General features: G+C 29.9%; 2 protein-coding genes across 2 annotated transcripts; both read left to right on the top strand.

Moving 5' to 3' along the window:
• The first annotated feature begins 927 nt into the window (after positions 1 to 927).
• LOC132952095 (myogenesis-regulating glycosidase-like) lies at positions 928 to 8152 on the top strand. Its single transcript, XM_061024242.1, has 8 exons — positions 928 to 1030; positions 1705 to 1806; positions 1918 to 2225; positions 3451 to 3907; positions 6171 to 6429; positions 7063 to 7444; positions 7551 to 7707; positions 7793 to 8152. The coding sequence occupies exons 1-8, from the start codon at positions 985 to 987 to the stop codon at positions 8008 to 8010; spliced, it is 1929 nt and encodes a 642-aa protein (XP_060880225.1). The 5' UTR covers positions 928 to 984; the 3' UTR covers positions 8011 to 8152.
• Positions 8153 to 16415: 8263 nt separating this feature from the next.
• Positions 16416 to 21734, top strand: LOC132953057 (myogenesis-regulating glycosidase-like; the record flags this gene model as incomplete). The annotated part of the gene is made up of 8 exons (XM_061025605.1): positions 16416 to 16515; positions 17607 to 17708; positions 17798 to 18105; positions 18423 to 18879; positions 20006 to 20264; positions 20691 to 21072; positions 21180 to 21336; positions 21417 to 21734. Coding segments are annotated over 8 exons (1980 nt in total), but the record flags the coding sequence as incomplete, so codon positions are not given.
• Between the last annotated feature and the right edge of the window lie 2887 nt (positions 21735 to 24621).

The following is a 24621-nucleotide window of genomic DNA, read 5'->3' as shown; positions in this document are numbered from 1 at the left end:
AAAAATATTCCTCTTTGATTTAGATATAAGCCACCTATGAGTTATTTTAAATTAATAGTTTTGTTAGGTGGGCTGTAGCCCCCCCCCCCCAGAATTTTAACCCTAGTTGCGCCTATATATAGGGACAATTATAGGACCTTATATGATGTAATGGTTATATGAATTCTTTGTATGGAAAGTCTTGTTCTCTTAGCGTAAGTACTTGGTTTTGGTAAAATTTTATTAAATTTCAAAAAGGTGTCAATAAGCCCTCTGATAATAAGACTACAGGTGACAATAAGACCAACAGGGTGACAATTAGACCACGCGGTCTTATTGTCCCCAGTTTTTGTAAAACTGAATTGAGACAATAAGACTACATGTTGAAAAAAAGTTGACAATAAGACGACGCGTGAGAAAATGCAAACATTTTTTATTTTTTTTTAACACGACGATTTAATATCAAATGGCTTTACGAATACAAAACATACACAATAATTGTAGAATTATTTCTCAAATGTCATGGTTAATCATTGGCTTCAAAATTAAAATAATAATAGTTATAGGTATATGCACAGAATTTTAACAATATAATATTATTGACGTAGGTTCGCGCTAAAGTAGACGAAGCGAAACGAGTACATAGTCACTATTTCCTGTCCATTAGTTTTCATTTTACAGTCAAGTGCGTTTAAATAAGTATTAACCCACTACCTAGTACTTACCTTATATAATGTAAATAATGATTTTTTAAAAAAAATTTTATTCATATTTTATTAACATAAATAAACAAAATACTTCAACATTAAAATATTTACAGAATGAAGCGTATAATAATAATCAAATGTACAATGGTCAACGACGTAGTATTAACAAAGCGTTATCTTAGTCATCATTAGCTTATCACGAATACAATTTTACTATAAAATGCAACGGCAGGAACTCACTCACAGCAGTTACATATGCAATAGTCCACTGATCCAGTATTACACCAACACTGCCATCATGAACACATCGCAATTCAAACGGAGAAATATGACTTATTTCTCGGGTAATTATAATATATTTTATAAAAATCACTACCTATTTTAAAGTCGATAATTATTTGGCTTTGAATTAGGCCGAATGAATGTTCAATGCACTGTAGTTTATTGAAACAACTAGGTAATTAATTTAACTCGATTTAAACATTTTGTTTGCATTTTTAATATAACCTTAACAGTAAACGTTTTAGACTGACTATGAGAAATTTGACTATTTGAACTATTTATTCATATATTACGAGTATTACCTATAATATGTATAGCAATATAATTTATAAATATGTGTACCACGTAAATATTCCTATAATACTATTAATACATATTCAATAATTTTGATTTGTTAAGTGAAGTAATATGTTCTTTGGCCTTGGCACGGAACGTAAAATAAAAATCGTACAGCTTTTAATAATTATTCATATTATTATTTATCAACATTTGAATAATTAAATTTTGAAGTTTATTTCATTGAATTTCGTTAACCAATTTCATACGTACTTAATGAATTCAAAACTTAGTAATAAAAGTTCTGAATAACTTGTATTTTTAAATAAATATTAGGATCCCTCATAAGTTTGGTATAACGATGCCATGGTTAAATAACATTTTAGACATATACAAGTCAATTCATATTTGTATAGTTGTATAATGCACTTGATTATAATTGTTTTTTTTTCATTTTTAGTGTTTTGTTTGATCACATTAACATTTTCGTCAGTGTGTTTGGCGTCAAAGCATATTGTTTTGTTCACGGACAATGAAAACAATTTGCTAGTGGAACATGGAAGTAAGTACTAAATATTATAGATAACATTAAATTTATTTATAATAATTTATTCTTATGTGTGCTTAATCTAAAAAGGTTATTAACTATGATTATAATATTTATTCATTTTAGAAATAATCACTGAAAATAGCCTCAAGCTTAACTTCCATGAATATTGTATTGATAAAGATCTGAGTGGTTGTGCACCTAAAACAAGAGGCAATGAAAACTATTTGAGTTACTTTTCACGATCAGAGAAGCAAGAATGTCAGAACTACGAGCAAGTAGCTCAATCAATGAATGATGTCTTGCAATTTTGTGTCGATATGGGGAAGAGTTCCTGGTATGGTGGTGCCGAAACGATTTATCAACATTGGCCACTGAATAGACTTAATTGGACGGATAAGGCATATGTGTCTAGAGAAGCAGACTGCCAAGCAGTGAGTATCAAATGATAACTATTTAATTGTATTCTATACAAAATATATATTTTAAGGTTAAAAGATCTATGATTAAGCTGTCTATGATGTTTGCATTTAAGCTTTAAAACAAAATGAATTGTTACAGAATTTCCGAACTAACTTTTACACAAACCTTAAACGATATATTATTATTGCCAAATCTATATATATAAAAATAAGTGTACATTTTGAATACATTTTATAACTCAAGATCCACCTAACCGATTTCGATAGGTTTAGGATAAATTTCAGGACATATTGAGATTGATATGTAGGTGGTTTATGTGAAGTTTGTACGCTGTGGGCTAAGTGGCTCCGAAGTTATGGCCTATGAAGTGCACACCTGGCGACATGGCCAAAAACAACAACAACGTCTATACAATTATTTTTATCTATATATATAACCCATAGCAACCATTAAAAAACAAAAATTTCTATCGTAAATCTCAAAATTCCTGTTTGTGGACCTACCGGGGGTGATCACTTCTCTTTTTAAATTAGCCTTTGAGACTCTCAAAGAATGTGGCTTTCTATTGGTGAATTTTCGAAATCGGTTTAGTAGTTTCGGAGTTTATCTCGAACATACAAACAAACGCATCATTTTATATATTAGTATAGATAAAAATGAATGTTTGTGTGTAGATTAGACCTCTGGGAAGAAGATAGTCTAATTTAAAAAGTGTTAAATTTGTTTTTTTTTTATTCATCGGATTTTAGTACGGTTGCGTTAGGCTTTTGTATTAATTGATTATACTAATCCTCCGTAGGTGGAATTAAGTAAAAATGACAAACTTGGTACAATTTTGATACTTTAGAGTTAAATCATACACTTACGTACAAACAGCACGGGGTCCGTAGATTTCCTATACCTGATAATATACTGCTGCCAATCAGAAATTTTATTCCAGGCAACAGAAAAGTTAAGATAAATTTTGAACACCGTACACCATACACCGAATATTAAATAACGAATTGAACAAAGTTTGAGTCATATAGAATAGGTACATTTAACGGGCAACGAAGTGCCTGCGGGATCAGCTATAATGTATATAATATCTAAACGAAATGAACTATAGTACATTAATATACGTATCATAAGTAAAATGTATTAATTTTTGTTTACCACTTAGGTTGTATTTATTTAAAGCAGCTAGGCTAAAATGGACTTAATATTATAACAAATATAATTTGTTTTCTATTTTAGGTCGTCGAATCTTATTTCTTCAATTCTGACGGATATTCTATCCATATCGACGAGTCAGTGGCTCTGTTTCTAGATATAAATGGTCCACGACCTGGTCAAATGTGTTTCAGTGCTAAGGTTGTTGCTCCATACAGAAAAGTTAGAAATGTCATGCAGTATCAAGTATGCAAATACAAAAACGCTCGAGTAGCACACGAAAGAGCTGTTAAAGATTTCCTTGGTATGCCTTCATCAATACCCGATCCATACGTAATAAAGTATCCAATATGGTCCACGTGGGCTAGATATAAAGCTGACGTAGACACGAAGACTATTCGTAAGTTTGCCGGAGAAATAACCGACCATGGGTTTCCCAAAGGTACACTTGAAATCGATGATAAATGGGAGACTTGCTACGGTAGTGCAGAATTTAATACGACAAGATTCGAGAACATAAAAGGACTCATTAATGACTTAAGTAAGTATTAAATAATTTACAATTAAGAATTAGAACATACTTACATATACTTGTACAGATCTACAACTGTTGTATACCTATAGTTATTAGTTAGTACTATAATTATTCCTTACCGTTTAACTAGATTAGAGAATAATTATTTTATTAGAAAAATATCTGCAATTTGAACTTAAAATCAAAAAGAATAGTTATATATAATTCTGGTTTATGGTAATACGAACCTAACCATCTTCTAATGGTAATATTTAATCGCGTGTAGCTTGACGAAAAAATAGATTGGTACAATTTACCAATTGTTGCTCATACAATAACGGAACATGTGCATTTTCCAAGTGGGTGATAAACAGTTGGTTCTGAAAACATTGAAATTGAATACTAAATTACTTTTTACATTAAAAAAAAAATCGTTATCTATTAATATTCGAATAATATGTATACTGTTATATTATTAGGTATATAACATATTCAAATTACCTTTAATGAAAAATTAAAATTTGGAAATTTAATTCAAAATCTCACATTTTAAGTAGTGTAATTTTAACATAGTATGTAAGTGTGTAAATGCGTATACTTATATATCATTAATTGTATTGAGTGTATTCAAATACATTTTAAATTCTGAGTTGAACGATGAATGTATTGATTTTACAATGATGTGTGTTTTTTTTGTGCCAATGTTCACGGTATGGGACAGTAAAACTGCTTTGATTTTCTTCAACAGTATCTTCTTCGATGGGAAAGTGAATCTAGTTGGTGCATTCGGTTGGTCAAATTTTAAAATTCCCGATAGTTTTCAAAATTGACGGGAAAAACAACATAAAATTAAGGAAAAACTGGAATTTTTACGCCATAAAAGTTTTCCAAAAATCGATTTTGGTTTTTGGTGTAACTCTAAAACAAATGGTCTTATATACATGCAATTTTCACTGATTGTTTATACTTGCATTTTCTATACACCATAACATTTTCCAAATATTTTGACTTAATTTGAGCTGTTTACGGACATTTTCAGTTTCCATCTTTTTTAGTTTTTTTTCTATAAATATCAATAACATTGTATTTGTTAAAAATGCTTGAAAATTTAATGGAAGGCTCCTAGGTTGTTGTTTCAAAGACAGATGAAAAAAATTAAAAATCCATTGTCACAATTTTTTTTAAGCATTTAAAGTTCAAATCTTGACAAAATACGGAAAAATCACGAAAATTATCAAATTCTTTTGAGTTGAGAATTCATAAATTTTTTTCTTTTTAAATCTAAGATTTGAAAATATAATATAAGATTATTCATAAGTTTCTCTACCTTTATCAAAAAAAAATGTCTTCAAGAAAGTCAAATTAAATTTTTATGAGCGTTTGAAATTCATATTTTTACAACATTTGATATTCACTCGATTTCTCATGTAATGATTTTGCTATTTTGTTGTTATTCAATAACGAATAACTGTAGATATACTTGAAAATTTTAATGAATGTCTATATATTCATTTTCTATATACCATAAATATATATAATATATATATATTTTGAAAAAATTTTGACTCTTTTTGAGCTGTTTACAGACATTGTAGGTTTTCAGTTTTTTCAGTTTTTTTTTTCTATAAATATCAAAACAATTTTATTTGATGGGTAAAAAAGCGTGAAAATGTAATGTAAGACTCCTGATATATTGTTACAATAGCAGTTGAAAAATATTAAAAATACATAGGTACAATTTTTTTTATAAGCATTTTAATTTCGAATTCTTATAAAATTTATCAAATTTTGTATTTTATAATTATTTTGTAGTTAAAAATTTATAAAATGTTCAACTTTTATAGCTAAGGATTGAAAATTTAAAACTAAGTTCCACGTAAATAGGTTGTATATAAATATACTTAGTAATTTCATAGACTGACTAAATGTCTTCGCTCACCATCGTTTTTCTTATACAATGATATTATGTATCATTGAATTAAAATGTAACATCATCCATTACAGTGACCCACTTGTAACCTACTGTACAGCAGTGCGACATCCACTTTACATTTTTTCATTTTTTATTCACACATAGTTTTAAAAAAAAATTAATTTTTAATATAATTTGATAATATTATAGTCATATACTTCTATCAAATTTAATTTTTAATAATAAATCGTCCACATTTTCAATATTAAACAAAACCTTATGAGTCCATCCTCTGGAACAATCTTCCCGTTCGCGTATTATAGACACTAACTAAATATCTGCTTAACTCTTATTTATGACATAATAATTACCTTACAGAATCAAATGGTTTCAAGACATCCTTGTGGACACATCCGTTCCTAAATTTGGAATGTCCCAGTCACGAAATGGCCAAAAACAATGGTTACTTAGTGAAAAGTACATCAGGCACAGTTAATACTAAGTGGTGGAATGGAAATGGCTCTTATATAGACTTCACAAATCCTGAAGCAGCTGCCTGGTGGTCTAATGCTCTACGCAATTTACTTGCAACATCTGGTATTGATACATTTAAGTTTGATGCAGGAGAAACCAGTTGGTATGTTTATGTTTATGTTAATATGTAATTTACGAGGACCTTATTAGGTAGTAATGAATACCATGAAATTAAACATTATTGAAAGCACTTTATAAGAATTTTAACTCGAGCCTTCTTTCTATATAATATAATTAAATGTATTATACAGAGATATATAAATATCTAATGTGGTGTATTTACGTGTATTTTTTTTTTATATAATACGTCATAATATTTTATAATTTATATAAAAGACTTGATTACATAAATATTAAAGAATAAAGAAAATTACAAATTTATTTTTTATTCTCGTTGTATAGAAATATATACAGGGTGTCCCGTGAGGATATACCCATTAGCCGTAGAGGGGAACTCACCACCCGGACAAAAACCAGGTTTTTTCCGTTTTAAAATATGTGTAGTCCTTGTCTCTGTGAGTCTAAAAACATATTTATGATATATTTATTATCTAAGGAGATATCGCAATGGGTAAATCCTCGCGGGATAATCTAAATTTATATACAGCGCTTAAGAGTGAATTCTGAATTAAAATACTCAAGTATAAACTTCAATACAACTTACAACCAATAACTAATTTGTTACCTTAATCAACCATAATACAAAATATTAATTTATTTTTATTTTTTTACACAGGAGTCCGCAACTTCCAGTATTTCACGATAATAATCTGACTTACTACCCCGATAACATCGTATACGCATATATCAAAACTATTGCACCCTTCGGCGGTGCAATCGAGTACAGATCATCCAGAAAATGTCAAGAATTTGGCCGTCTTTTAAGAATGATGGATCGTAATTCTCGGTGGGACTTCAAACTTGGACTACCCACATTGATAACATCACTGATACAATTGAATATGATCGGATATCCGTTTGTGTTACCCGATATGATCGGTGGAAACGGTTACGATAACTTACCGCCTTCCAAAGAGATGTACATCAGGTGGATGCAAGCTAACGTATTCATGCCCGTCGTACAGTTTTCATATACACCTTGGGACTTCGATCAGCAGGTACCTAGAGCCATTTGTTGAAAAAGTTAAAAAAAAAAATTGCAAGTAAATAAGTTGAATTTTTTTAAAATTAAGTGTATAACCGTTGAAACTCTTGCTTTTACAGACAATAGATATATGCAGAAATTTATTGAATCTTCGTGCTAATCATACAGACACCATTATCGATCTAATGAGAAGTAGCGTTAGCAAGGGTAGTCCACTGAATCCTCCAGTCTGGTGGATCGACCCAACCGACCAAGTCGCACAAAAAATTGATGATGGTATTGAAAATAAACTAAAATTTTGAGAAACCATATTTAGTTTTAAACATCATTAATAATTAAATTTTTAACGTACATTTTGTAGAATTCCTTTTGGGTGAAAACATCCTTGTGGCCCCGGTCATTGTTGAAGGTGCTACATCCCGAGACGTTTACTTGCCTTCTGGGATTTGGAGAGACGAGAACCATCCAAGTTCAAAACTCATTAAAGGCGGGAAGTGGTTGCGAAATTACCCGGCCAAGCTCGATGTTCTTCCGTGGTTTACCAAAGTTAGAAGTAGCCAGCATAACATATTCCGATAAATTGCCAACAATATTATTTTTTATTATTTTCTTATACATTTATAATTTTTAAAATGTAAAAATAAAAATTGAATAAAATTAGAGTTTTATATTTATGTTTGGTATCAGTTGAAATATATAATACAAATCTTTATGAACACAATTACAATGATTACTTATGTAAACATAACTATTATAGCTAACGTACAAACTATCAAAACTTTGATTTCATGAACGTATTGTACCTACTATATATGAACTGCATTGATAAAAATAATACTATAATATATACCTAATAAAGACTGCCACCTACCCATATCGACATTTTTTAAAATGTTTTTTTAGATTTTAGTAGTTTTAACAAATAAGTATTTTTTGAAAATTAAAATCACATCGAATCGCATTGATTTTTCCGTTGTTTTTTAAATTTATAAGTCACAATGATGGTTCGACAATTTATTTTTGTATACTAAACATCATGACCACTCAACTACAACATGATTTGATAAGCGCGTACTTAAAACTAACAATATTCTGTAAAAATATCTCGTAAATATGAACCTAAATCTAGAACTGATAATCATTATAACTGTGGAAAAAAGTTTGTAGATTTGAAATCTGGACTTCATTCATTTTAATCATGACACGATGTGATATGATTTCGATAGCGCTGAAACCGGTAGAATTTTAAGGACATTTTATTATTCGTAGGTTTATATTCAAAAAAATGATTGTTAAATTATGATTTAATTGTGACTATTTGCTATTTCCAAGCTGGCTGAAAGTCAACTATAGTGTATACTGGTTTACCACAATGTAAACCTGAAAAATAACGCTCCTATTGAATATTGATTGTGGGCACGGTAGATTATAACCTAACCTAACCTAACCTATAATCTACCGTGACTGTGGGTAACCGATTATCTGTTTAAAACCGTTATTAACTGTTTAGCGCTTGTCCGTTTAACAAATCTCTCAAATATTTCTGCAAACACTCGTTCCGTCATTTTTTGTACTCGGTCGTTTGTTTGTTACGAGTCGGAAATGAACGTAAACGTGATGGAAGTTTCAAGCCGTCAGTCGTACGAATATATTTTTATAGAGATTCGATCCGTGATCGACGTGCTTGATTTAACCATCGGTCGAATGATTACTGCGGCCTTCGGGTTACCACTACGACACCGGTTCGGAGGAAGGGTCCAATCGTCCCCGGAGATGCACTCCCCATATACCAAGCCATGATTGCTTTCGAACACTACTTGGGGTTTCCAATATTGAATACTCAAAAGTACCAATAAGATTCACTTTTCTAACAGAAAAGTTGTTGATCTCGAAAATTGGAGCATTTTTACTACCCAAAATGCAAATGACTGACAGGAAAAAAAACACACACACATCATAATTTATTGTAAATACTAAGTACAATACATTCGTTCGCTTCGGTCAGAATCTAAAATCAACTTTTTTTATTTTAGTAAACAGTTGAAAAAATCATTGTGTATTATCGTTAAACTTCACCAAGTCAACCAACAATTATTAATTTAACTTTGAACTCGTTACCTTACTATCGCATATTTATTAACTTGACCGAGTTAAAAAAATATTATTAACTTGCCCAGCGTGGATATCCTGGATACTTTGGATGCTATCGCAGTCAGTGTCATTTCAGAATTTCATAAAATATGTCGATATCTATGAATATTATAAGACGTACTAATATAAACTACTTACGTACTTATATTAATTAGTTATTATGATATTTTGTAAATGTACGTATAAATATTAAGTATTTCAACATGCGTCGATCCTATTAAATTTAGAATATTACACCTGTTAAAATCATTTTATTTTATTTTGCTTTGCATAGTTTAAAAAATACGACATTTTAATATTAAACGACAGAGGTAACGAACAAAAAGTGGTGACAATCATATTATTATTATCATATTGCAGAGAAGCAAATCAAAATTTTTAAAATCTAAAAAAAACTGTTCGTAGTAAGTTATAAGTTATTACCTACACTATAGAAGAGCGTATGACTTATTTATTTGTGTGTCGCAATGTGTGTATAGCAAGATGAGTGTCTGTGTTTAGCCACTATTTCCTGTCATTTTTTTTGTATACGATCGAGTGCAGTTAATTCTTTAGCTGTGTAACTATCATGATTAACACATTAAGTAAACAAAATACTTCAACGTTAAAATAATTGAATGAAGAATTTAATAAACAAAAAATTATCTACACAGATGTATGTATATTTTCGTAGTATTATTGAACTCATCAATTTATAGATAACAGTCCATTAACCTGGGCATGACAGAAACCTCAGGGTTCCCAATTAGAAATTCTGCCGAATTAAGTCTACGAGCCTACTCCCGGACTACACAAAAAAAAAAACGAAAAAACTCGAATTATTGAAAACGGTGGTAACACACAATCAGTGAACAACACAAACTTCGATCTTGTGGGTTAGGTCAGGTACTCAGGTAGGTTATGCACACTGTTCGGATTAGATAAGTAGTATATATTTTTAGTGTCGTAATGCTTTGTATCGCCATATAAACGCAAATCAACATGCAAAAAAATAGATATAATATTCAAATATCTATCTATAGTTCTTAATTTATTAAATTCCAAACAAACTTTAGCACACTTCTAGATATAATTTCACTGTACTATACCCAAAAACTTATCTATGATTTCTAAATTTTCCTGAGGAAAAGTACATTTTTTTCCACTCATGTCCGATAACACATTTATTTTTGAGGAAAAAACCTTGAAAATTGAATACGAAGTTCCTCGTAAGTTTTTTAAATAAAAAATATCAAGGATACAATTTTTTTTTTTACAAGCAATTAAAATTCCTGTTTTGATAAAATTCGTAAGTATCACGAACATTTTCATACCAGCTACGAATTTATAGTTAAACATTTACAAAATGTTCAATTTTTATAGCTTGGGTTTGAAAATCTAATACAAGGTTTCTTATAAGTAGCTTTTACTAAACTCTAAAAATCTGAAGCATATTATTGAAGCACAGATATTTTTTGTTTTGGAAATGTGAAGTTTAAATTTTGATTAAATTGAACATGATCTCTATACTACTATCATATTATTTCACTGATTGAAAAGTACTTTCAAAATATTTAGATTAATTTTAAGGTAATGACAGTTCATAACACCAACCCGTTTCTACGGTGAATTATTATTGACTCAAACGTTGTTAGTAATAATAATATAATATATTTTTTTTTTTTTTTTATTGGGTAACCCGCGGCAACATAGGCCATTGGGTGTGGGGGAGGGCACTGTAGGTTTTTTAAATTTGGTAGGTTAGTACACGTGTGTGTTGTGTTTTGGCAGAATTTCTAATGGGGCACCCGTAGGTTTCTACGGTGCCCCGGGTGGAGGGATGGTGGCACTTGTTCTCCGGACACCGTGACGTGCCCGAAGAAAAATGCTGCACGCGGCCAAGGTGTCGAACTCGGGTCGGCTGCGTCGTAGCCGACGCCTTAGTCCGCTCGGCCACTCCGTCCCCCCAATATAATATATTATGATATAACATAATATAGGTATACCTAACCTAACCTATATGGCTATATATTATCATATACAAATAAACAATTTTATTATAATAATTAATAATACTTATTATAACGTATGCTATGTCTTCCGCAAATATATATCACGACTAAATCATTATTGCGATACCGATGGTAAAATAATAAATTGTACGTAAGATTCAAAAATTATACTAAGAAATATTATAATATTATGCTAACTGACGGCTGCCGCTCAGAATCGTTTTTCGACACGTCCCATCACAACAACGACCTACTCAATGACAATACGTATTATATATAATATAATATAGTACAGTAGATTGGTACTTTCCCACTTTCAATTTATTGATACTTATAAGTCCTTGGCTGACGGGAAGCATTTGGTTTATCTAATCTAGCACATTTTAAGTATTTTTTTTTTTTTGTTAATATTAAAAAATATCAAATAACAATCACATTATAATATTATCTTCAATAAAATGTACTTGTTCTATATAATCTAGCATATAGTGTTTAACATGTCCGAGATTACTGTTTTTTTTTCTTCATATTATTTTCAGTACGAATAACAATGGATTCTTTGATTTCAACACGTTTACGACCACGTGTCAACAATAGTCGACGTCAGGATTTCTTAAGACAAACCTGCTATGTCAAGACTAGTTTACTTGAGGTTTATTATTATTGTATATTACGGAATTATTATTTGACACTTATTTTTTTCTAACGAATATCATACGATAACATGGATATATTTTGATGAACCCATCTCATTTTCTTGGATTAAAAATCGGGCCACTAGAGATATTATCGTTAGCATATTTATTGTTCTCACTACTGCTCCCAAGTCACCCACTTTTACGGTATTATAATTGTGTTTGTTCTATGTGGTGTTTTATCAAAAGGAAAAAGGCATTATATACCGTGGTCATTATACCGCGAACATGTACACCCATCTTATTATTTACTCGTCTGTAGTGGCTATTATATTATGTTGAAAAGTTTTTATATATTTATTATATTAAATATTTAAATTACGATTACGTTAATAATTAAGATAAAATGTCATAATAATATTATAATAATATTGAAGGACTACCGGCAAGCGTTTATATTCGATTATACTACAATAAGTTGTTGAATTTAGATAAGTATAAACATATTACAAGCAATCAGTATTGAAAAAAAAAACTAATTGCTCAAATCTAGTTTTAATTACAATTAATAAGTAGGTTAGTTAACCTAGGTAATTAAAAAGCAACCGATTTATCACGATATCCAATTTTCCTCTTGTATTTCCTCACGATCAACTATTTCCAAACACTTCACCACTTGTCGTAAGAGATTAGTAGCATAGGCGCAACTAGGGTTAAAATTCTGGGGGGGCTAACAAAACTATTTATTTAAAATAACCCATAGGGGGCTTATATCTACATCATTAAATCTTAGTCAGAGGGGGCTATGCTCTCCCCCTAGCCCCCCTAGTTGCGCCAATGTTAGCAGCAGCATTTCGTTATAAATTAAGTTTGGCTCATGATATAATTAACTTAAATGTGTTGTTCATTTTTCTTCAGTACAATTACTTTTAGAATGTTAATAGCTACGATTCGTATTTAGGAGCATAAATTATTTATTAAATGTATTGTTTATATTGGTGTTCATCCAAACATAACATAAAGCATAGTACATTTATACCTTTATACACTATTATTCTTAAAACATTTTTAGAAATATTATGTATTATTTTAACTGATTATATATTATATAAATCAATTTTAGATGCATTTTTCAAACACTACATAAATATAGTACGTAACTAAAGTTAAAATAAACATTAAAAATGTTCTAATAACCTACGTGATCTAACCTGAAATAAGAAATCACAGTGAAATTTGCTCAATTCGTACCTACCATAGAGAATTTTATTAATTCAATTTGGTTAGAATTCGGTTCGATTCACAAAAATATTTCGTCAATCATAAAATGTTGTTAAATATAAATTTTTTATAATAATATGGAAGTTTCAATGTATTACCTAGTACGGAAGTACAGAACCTTCAATGGAATTTCTAAATCGCATAGATACTTAGTTCAACGACTGCTTGACTAAATAAATAAATTAAAGTTAATATGATAAAAAGTCATATCTCTCTCCGTTTCGGTAAATTGTTATATTATCAAAACATGCCTGCCCTTTAAAAAGATTAAAAAAAATTGAGTAGCAAAAATTATAGGGAAGAAGCGTCATGTGTTTGTAGGTTAGTCCACACAGCATTTACGAGGGTCACTTGTACGTACCACAAAAATAACATGTGTTATACACAATGTCGCTTAGCCTTTGAAAGGCACTTATTAGTCCTTTTGGTTTTTATCAGTCAAATTATACCTGAGTATAGTCTTTTCGTAGGTTTAAACGTAATTGAAATCGTGATTGACTTTTGTCATAGACATCAGACGATAGACTACAGTCCATGTGAATAAAATAATGTTCGGTAGTGTTAATAGTCGGTTCCTAAATCGTTCTAAATCACTCACATGTGTTATATATACACCTAAGTATCATACCTATATTAATATTATATTAATGTGGTAAATAACTTAACAGGTTGTTATATATTTTATTAAAAAATAAATAAATCTGTAAGCACGGGGTAGGTACCAATATAATTAAATAAGTGATTGTATTCAATTCGATAAAACGTAATAAAATATTGAAGTAGGTAGCGATTTTTATTTTTTATTTGATTTTTCACTCAATTTTTACTCATTAATCCTTTATGCATTAGATTAAGTTTTTGATGTATTTTTAAGTGAATAATTGTATGTATTTTGATGAATGATTATGCAAATACTTAAATTATATTAATGTGCATAGTGTGCAGTATTCTGGTGATTACACATACTATTATGAATATGATTTATACAAGGCCATATAGAAGAAGAAAAAAAAATATAATACGTATTACTATTTTTAGATTCCATGGACTCGAAATTGTTCTAACCGAAGTTATTAAAATATAATGTGTTACCTATATAAGAAACTCCGGGGATCAAATTTTAAAAAAGGAGGAAGTATTTTATTTTCAATAGATTAATGTTTTATAATAATATAATAAATTACATATTGATACATTTCTTTTAATTAAAGAGTAAACATGCATAGATTTGCATAATTCATAATTATTTTTATATGCGTTAAAAAAAAAAAAATTAAAAACGCTTGTTATGACTTTAAACGATGCCAATTAAGATGTTAGAACATTATCTGTTGATTTTCTTAAGATATTTTCAAGGGAGTTATGGACAATTTGAAGTCGTAATATTTCACATATCCATAACTCACTCGATAGAAGTCACCTATCAGTAATTATAATAATATATCTACCGATTGACTGTGAATTGTCAATTGTTTTATTAATTTGCATTATTATCAATATGTTGTGGTAAATCAGTAAAATATCCTAAGTGATAACTCGCAAGTTATACTCTGCACTGTAGTAATTTTAAAATATAATATTTTAAAGATCCGTATAAATTCGGTAATCATCATCAATTATTTTGGATAAAAATTACTAGGTAACTAAAACCAGTTTAATTGGCGATTAATAATATCACGCAATGAACTGAAAAAAATAAACATTGTTTATTTGGTGTTACCCATACGATTAAGACGTACAAAATACATTGATTATTAATTAATTGATTTATAATTAATTCAAATTAAATATTTGAAAAGATTTTTTATTATTTTCTTATGTTGTATGTCTAACATATAAAAATCTCGAGTCATGGTGTTTGCAGTCGCACTCCTCCAAAACGGTTAGACCGATTTTAATGAAATTTGTTTGTGTACTTGGTAGGTATGAAAATAGGTTGTAAAGTATTATTAACCGTCCTAGAATCAACCCGAGTAAGTGCCTACTCGATCTGATGTCACACATTGTCCCACGTAGTCGGATTGCCTACCAGAAAGCTGAGTTGCACCAAAAAAAAGAGTTGAATAATAACATTTTTTTAAAAGTTGTAATTTTTTACGGGAAACGAAGTTCCCTAGTTCAGCTAGTAACATATACTATTATAGTATTATATATTAAAAAAAAACATATTTTTGAAGCCAAGGGTTTGATAGTTGGTTATTCATTACATCTCTGACGGCTCAAAAATGTAAAGCAAGATTTTGTTATCAATGTGATTACCAAAAAAAAAAATTCCAAATGTTGATATCCGCAAATATGAAATATTATACGACATATTTTGTAATAATAACTTGTAATTATACGCATAAATACTTAACATTTCAATATGAATTGGTTCTATTAAGTTCCAATCAATAGTTAAATTTATTTTATTTTACTTTATATTATTATGTAAAAAAAAAGAAAAAAGTTTAAATATCATACATGACCATACAAATAAGAGATTCGAAATAAAATCATATTATAGACACCAACATGAATTTTAAAATTTTAAAATAATATAATATTTTATCATATTGTCTTCTAAAGTTAATAATATATACTTAGTTAACACTAAGTATGGAGTAGTATAAAACTTATAGACTAGCTCGTGTCGAAGTGTGTGAAGCAAAATAAGTGCCTTGTCATTACATCCTGTTCGTTTTTTTTTTCATTTTATAATCGAGTGAATTATTTAACTACTTAATATTATGTAAATAATGATTTTTTTTGTTCATTTTAATTGAAATTTCAACTATAATTTATTAACATAAGCAAAACAAAATACTTCAACAATTAAAATAATTGAATGAAAAATATTATAATTTGTACAATTACGTAGATAATTTCGTAGTGTTATCGAAATCATCAATTTATAACAAATAAACTTAAACTATAAAATGCAACGCTACTCGCTTACAGCAAGCACAATACCATTTGCTCCACTGGCACTGGCAGCATGTATGTTACATTTCAACTAAAACGGAAAAATATGACTAATTTGTTGGGTAATTATTTTACATTTTATAAAAATTATAATTTTATGTTAAGAATTGAGTTTGGTAAGTCCTAATGCTTAATCATGCACGGTGAATATATTTTATACAATTATTTAATTTTATTCAATTTAAAATGTATTACATTGAATTTTGTTTTTATAATTAATTTCGATCTTTAGGTCTCGACACTATGTGATCGTCTTAACTATTTAGCTCACTAAATACTAGTAGTATTACCTAACAGTCTCTAATAATATGTGTATTCATTTGTAAATTATCCGAAATTTTTGATTTGTTAACTGTTAAGTCAAGTGATGCTGGTATAGGAACTGACACAGAACCATATGGTCGTTTTACAGATATTAATTATTACCTATTTTCGTTTAACACTTGAAACAAACATTTAAGTTTATTTTATTAAATTTCGAACAACACATTCATACTTTTTGAATTCGAAAATTGGTAATTAATGCTCAGCATAACTAAAAATATTTAAAAATAATTTATTTGTACGCTATAATTAACTAGGTACTAGAATGACAACACGCTAATTTTTATTAAATTAAAAAAAAATATTTAAAGAAAATATTTACAGAACTAAAACCACTGGATACTGAATAGAAAAAATTTCTTAGCAACCAATAGATAAAATGTATGATAATAGTTCTGAATATTCAAAATATTTTAATAACTAAAAAGTATTAAATCAAAATTCACTAAAGGTGATTTTAATACATTTTAAATAGATTTTTTTTTAAACGATACAAAACTGTATTAAGTTATGTATAATTATTGTGATCGAGTATTTTTTAACAATAAGTTTAATATTTTTAACAAATGGAAGATCAGCTGATTACTATAATGGAAGAATACATTTAAAACATTATTTAGTTAGTAAACAATTTATATATTAGTATATTAGATAAGTATAGTCACCACTAGGTGGCCACATTTTAATAGGTATCAATTTTACAACATTAATACATATTCAAATTTTGATCCACATATTTTTAATTTATAATTGTATTGGTAAATAAAGTTATAATAATTTATTAATGAATTAAAATATTATTACTTATACTTAATCTTATAATTTTTAGTTTTCTATTTGATAACACTGTCATTTTCGTCAGTGTGTTTGGCGTCGAACCATATTGTTTTGTTCCCCGATGATGAAAGCCATTTGCAAGTGGCACATGGAAGTAATTACCAAAATATTCTACTATATAAATACCAATTTATTCTTTCGTCTGCTTAATTTACAAGATTAAAATATATTTTATAATTTTAGAAATATCTGCCGAAAAGAACCTCAACCTTAATTTCTATGAAGATTGTATCGATAGAGATCTGGGTGTGTGTACACCAAAAACAAAAGGCAACGAAAACTATTTGCGTTACTTTTCACAATCAGAGAAGCGAGAATGTCAGAATTACGAGCAAGTAGCTCAATCGATGAACGATGTCTTGCAATTTTGTGTCGATATGGAGGGCAGTTCTTGGTATGGAGGTGCCGAAGTGACTTTTCAACATTGGCCATTAAACAATCTTAACTGGACGAATAATCCATACGTAACCAAATCATCAGGCGACCAAGCCGTAAGTATTAATAGTTGAATATATTTTAAGTGTAGGCGTTTTTTTACATCATTAACACAGAAATTTCTTCTTAATACTACTCAAACTTTAATCTCGAATATTTTTCCAAACCATATTTTCCACCGATCATAATTATTCATGTATATAATTTATATTCATTATATTATACTAAGCAAAAATGTATTACATTATTTTGATTATAATATCTCAAATCTACTTCGTATTTTTTAATTTCAATTCTGTTCGAGGTTCCTATAACTAATTGATTTACAATCATAAATATTAATATCCTGGCATTTTTTTTTTTGTTGTTTTAGGTCATCGAGTCTTATTTCTTCAACTCTGACGGATATTATATCTATATCGACGAATCGGTTCCCCTTTTTGTAGATATAAACGGTCCACGACCGGGTCAGATGTGCTTTACATCCAAAGTCGAAGCCCCGTATAGAAAAACCAGAAATGCGATGCTGTACCGAATTTGCAAGTACAAAAACGCTCGAGTGGCCCACGAAAGAGCCATTAAAGATTTCCTCGGCATGCCTTCGAAAATCCCCGATCCGTACGTCATAAAGTATCCGATTTGGTCTACATGGGCGAGGTACAAAGTCAACGTCAACACGTCGTCTGTCCGACAATTTGCTCAAGAAATCGTCGACCACGGATTCCCCGGAGGTACAATGGAAATCGATGACAACTGGGAGACTTGCTACGGTAGTGCAGAATTTAATACGTCGAGATTTGAGAACATATCGGAACTCGTCAAAGACTTGAGTATGTATAAAATGGCTTACTATTATTATTACTAATTATAGTGTTCGGAAGTTACAGTTGTATATAAAATACAGTCGAAATATGCATTCAGATATTTTAAAAAAATACCTTGTAATACGAAAACACCAAGGTCATCAAAATATAAAAACTTTATTATTATTAGAAAATGTATTTCATTTATAAATAATTGGTTTGAATTCGGTTCCCCGAAAATAAAATGATTTCAGTCCGGTTACTGGTCAGTTTAGGTTTGGTTCTATGATCGGGAGCTGTAATGCAAATCGCGGTTCTCTCCCCGGTCCTCGATAATTCGAAAAAAAAAGGTTTGATTCAATGCCAGTTATTTTTGATACGGTTTCAATGTCTACTATGAACACCAAAACATTTTATAACGATAGTTATTACTTATTAATGACGCCCATAACACATAATATCAAGATTTTCATAAACTGATATTTCTTAAAACATCGAAACAGAATACTCAATGGTTTTTTTTATTTAAAATAATATTATTACTTCACGTTTGCAAAACTTAAAAAATTTTAAATTTGAATAAAATTAAACAAAAAAAAACGGCAGAATAAACTATGATCACATAATATTTAAATGTGATATTTTATACCAACATTTTACACATAACTTAAGCAGTTATGTATTTTGCAACTAAACGTATATGCTGGTATTTATTTTTACTATAATATGGAATCCGTACCAATTTTATATGAAACTAAACTACAGATTTTAATCATACAAATAATCATATTACTCGGCACATGTACCTACCTAACCTATCTAAACGCATATATTATATTATCAACGATTATTAAGTTTATTAAATTTAATTTAATACACATCTAAATGTTTGAATAGTACACCATTTTCACATTAATCTGTTACTAATTTTCGATTTACTTCGATAACTATTATAGTTAGTAGTAATTTTTCGTGTTCATACATTGTCGAGTGTTCATTATTAATCATTAGATTTTAATAAAAATTAACCACACATGTAATGTGGTATTTTTTAAATTTATAATAATTATTCGTATTGAAGAACATATACTTATTATACCTACTTACCTGATGGATATCTCTTAAAACGTTTTATATTATAATTATTTTATAGAATCAAAAGGTTTCAAGACGTCTTTGTGGACACATCCGTTTATAAATTTGGAATGTCCTACTCACGAGACGGTCAAACAGAAGGGATACTTTGTGAAAAGTATATCAGGCACAGTGAATTCCACATGGTGGAATGGCAATGGCTCTTACATAGACTTCACAAATCCCGAAGCAGCGACTTGGTGGTCTAATGCTCTACGTGATTTACTTGCAAAGTCTGGTATCGACACATTCAAGTTTGATGCAGGAGAAACCAGTTGGTATGTTTATGTTGAAATTATTAAAATTCATTTTACGAGTAAACTGCAGCTGATTTGAAAACTATAAACATGAATATTATTATTTAAAACACTGTTATAGGACTATTAGTTTGAGCTTTTTTTCTTAATTCAATTAAACACATTATAATACATACCTACTTACCACCAATTTTACATATATATGCATAAACGTTGGTCGTTACAAAACATTTGACATCGATGTTGAGACATTAATAAATACATAATTACAGTAGGTACGAAAACATTTACCAATGTATAAAATTCTTGTTGTATAAAAATATAATATAGGTAATTATTGTTGATACAGAATGAGAATGATCAACTTCTATAACAATATAATATACAGCCAATAATCAATTTGTTACGTACATAAAGTATAATTTTTTTTTTTTGGTTTTCACACAGGAGCCCGCAACTTCCAGAATATCACGATAACGATCTGACCTACTACCCTGATAACATCGTAAATGCATACATCAAAACACTAGTGACTTTTGGTAGCGGTATCGAGTACAGAGTATCCAGGAGAAGTCAAGAATTCGGTGGTCTTTTAAGGATGATCGACCGCGAGTCACGGTGGGATTACAAACTCGGACTACCCACATTGATAACAGCTCTGATACAAATGAATATGATCGGATATCCGTTTGTATTGCCCGATATGATCGGCGGAAACGGTTACTACGATGCACCGCCTTCCAAAGAGATGTACATCAGATGGATGCAAGCAAACGTATTCATGCCGGTCATACAGTTTTCGTACACACCTTGGGATTTTGACCAACAGGTGCCTCCTACTTGACTATGTTTGACAAGCTATTATTTATGGACAACAACGGCCATAAGCCAAATTTAATTACTGCGTATTAATACCTAAAACTCTTGTTTTTATAGACGGTGGATGTATGCAGAAATTTAATGAATCTCCGCGCTAATTATACAGACACCATTATCGAGCTGATGAGAAGTAGTGTAGGTAAAGGTAGTCCACTGAATCCTCCGGTCTGGTGGATCGACCCCACAGATCCTGTTGCACAAACAATTGCCGACGGTAAGTTAATACGTTTAAATTTCAAGTATCTATTTTCATATTGCAGTTTATTAATTTATTTTTAATCGCACAATGTATAGAATTTCTTTTGGGCGAAAATATTCTTGTCGCTCCAGTGATTGTCCAAGGTGCTAAATCCCGAGATGTCTACTTGCCTTCTGGGATTTGGAGAGACGAGAACCATCCCAATTCACATCTTATTACTGGTAGGAAGTGGTTGCGTAATTATCCTGCCAAGCTCGACGTCCTTCCGTGGTTTACCAGAGTTAAAGCTTTTCACCATATTTTTCAATGAATATCCTGCGATGTTACTTTTGAATAAAATTTTATACATTTTATTTTTCTGAATTTACAAACAATAATTAAAAGCAGTTATTATAAAAAAATTGTTACTATGATTATTTCTAAAAATACCCTGCAGCCTTTTCACTAAATCATTTCCATTTTTTTGGCTGGTTAATTTTCTTTTCATGTCATGTGAAACCAGCTAGACAATACTGATTCGTTGACTTCATTTCGATTTTGGTAATTTATTTTCTAATTATATTATATTATCGAAAAATCGAAGAAAACAAGAGATATAATAGTTGTTTAACAGGGGGATGGAGTGGCCGAGCGGACTAAGGTGTCGGCTGCGACGCATATTATACGCAGTATAATTTTTGAATCTTACGTACAATTATTTTACCATCGGTATCGCAATAATGATTTAGTCGTGATATATATTTTTGGAAGACATAGCATAAGTTATAATAAGTATAATAAAATAGTATAATATAATAAAATTGTATATTTGTATATGATAATATATAGCCATATAGGTTAGGTTAGGTATACCTATATTATGTTATATCATGATATATTATATTGGGGGAACGGAGTGGCCGAGTGGACTAAGGCGTCGGCTGCGACGCAGCCGACCCGAGTTCGATACCTTGGCCGCGGGCGGCATTTTTCTTCGGGCAAGTCACGGTGTCCGGAGAACAAGTGCCGCCATCCCACCACCCGGGGCAAGGCAGAAACCTACGGGTGCCCCACTAGAAATTCTGCCAAAACACAACACACACGTGTACCAACCTACCCAATTTAAAAACCTACAATGCCCTCCCCCACACCCAATGGCCTATGTTGCCGTGGGTTACCCAATAAAAAAAAAAAAAAATAATAATTGTTTAACATAGGCAAATGAAAACTAAACGATTCAAACATTTCGCAATGACAAAAATTCTTTTCCTACATTTATTGTTATTGTGCGACAGCTGCACATCAAGCCCGACGACGCGTGTACGCGCGAGCGTGTGTGGTGGGTGGCCTACACGTAGGGCGTCGTGTGTGAATTACCTCGTCGGTGAACCTGTCAATAGCCCTGTAAGGAGGGGGAGAGTGGACTGTATTATATAGAATGATTCAAAATATTAACAACAATGTTTTGCGGTAAAAAAAGGTACAGAGCGATTTATTGTAATGTTCTGCAATGTAAAATATATCTTAACTGCTAAGGTTAGTAATAATCAATACGCACGACCACAATACGATCGGCAAAATAAATCAATGGAAGTAATAATAATGAGAAAAAACATGAGTATAAAACAACAAGATAAACGTTCGTGTGTACGACCCGATACGAGCGCGGAACTGATATCGCGACAATGACGCTGCTGATGTGTATCGCATACGACCGTGCAAAATTCAAATTGCCGATTGTGTATCCAACAGTTATTCTTATAATGAAATAATCCTTTTCATTCGTAATTAAGTTTTATGTATATGTCTGAATGAGTGACAAACGCGGGTAGATGGATTAGAAGTCTGACACTCATAATAATATAATAGAACACGTTTTTATTTGTATCCGGTACTTACATTATATGCAGGTACTTGAAGTGTTTGCATTATTTGGCACGATGACGTGTAAAATACGTTGTGCGACATATAGAAATTCATTTTAGGGCCATTTTAATTTACAACTATAAGTCCAATTACCTTATCTCTTGCGCATTTTTAAAAAATATTTTCTAACGACAATCTTATTCTTTGCATCAAGTTAGTAAAATTATATACATTTATTTTTCATATATTTATATGTATATGTATGTAGGTATACAATATAATATATGTACAATTTATATAATAAATATAGTAAAAATATATTCATTATTGTTCCTACATAATATTATAGAAGCTAATTTATATGTGATAATTTATTATTGTGACTACATAACAATATTTTGAACAAAATACAGTGAAACCTTCTCTAATGGACAATTCCTAATAGGGGACGTTTTTTTTGGAGTCAATTACAAACTTTCTACAATCTAAAACCTCTGAATAGCTAGCGGACACCTTCGAGTAATTTTTAACAAGGGATTTAAACAGGGGTCTTGAGTTCAAACCACGGTTTCGGTTTTTTGTTTATAAATCGTTGCTATTTATTTTAATAATAATAATAATAACAATAATTATTAATTTATTGCATTGTTTTTACATTGTTTATTTTCTTATTTTTCTTCTTTATCTATATATGAATGTTTAGTTTTCTATTTATTAATCTGATTTTCGTACGGTTAGGTTAGGTTATGATTTTATATTAATTTATGACTTTGATACTTAAGAGTTAAATTATACACATAAGTACTTACCACACAAGGTACCGCAGGCAGATTGCGTACCTGATAATATACTGCTCGCATTATCACAAAAACCTAGCAATAGCAACGCATTTCCATGTCAGCTATTATAATAATATATTTATAGGTTTTTAAAATTAATTCTATCGTCGGTCGTTGGCCGTTGGAGACATTATTAATTATAATTTTACGTAGTTTCAACGGGGTTTACGTTTTATATGAACACAATATATCTAATATTCTGTAAAATTCCGTAAAATTCAAGCATCTACCTGTAGTCAAGAAAATATAACACATGTGGTATTATTATAATTTACTTTTTGATGGTATATTCTAATTAGGTACTAATTTACTATACACATAATAACTACGAATAGGTTGATAATAATATAATATAGTTACATACACATTTAAAAACTCACAGGGTTTGTTGTCGTGTTGGATTGTCGGATAAAAGATAAAGTATAGGTATAATCAAAGGCTTATTCTTATTTTTTATTTATAAAATACATAATAATATTTTAACACAATTTTGTTCAGAAATATGATAATTATCCTAAATACTTGTGTAGACATGTGTAAGGTTGTGTACAACTTCTGGTATAATTATTATGGATACAATTAAGTTACTTATACACATTAACTATAGCTAGGTACC

The sequence above is a fragment of the Metopolophium dirhodum genome, chromosome 9 (assembly GCF_019925205.1).
Source record: "Metopolophium dirhodum isolate CAU chromosome 9, ASM1992520v1, whole genome shotgun sequence".
NCBI lineage: Eukaryota > Metazoa > Arthropoda > Insecta > Hemiptera > Aphididae > Metopolophium > Metopolophium dirhodum.
This window is presented reverse-complemented; position numbering and strand designations above follow the sequence as displayed.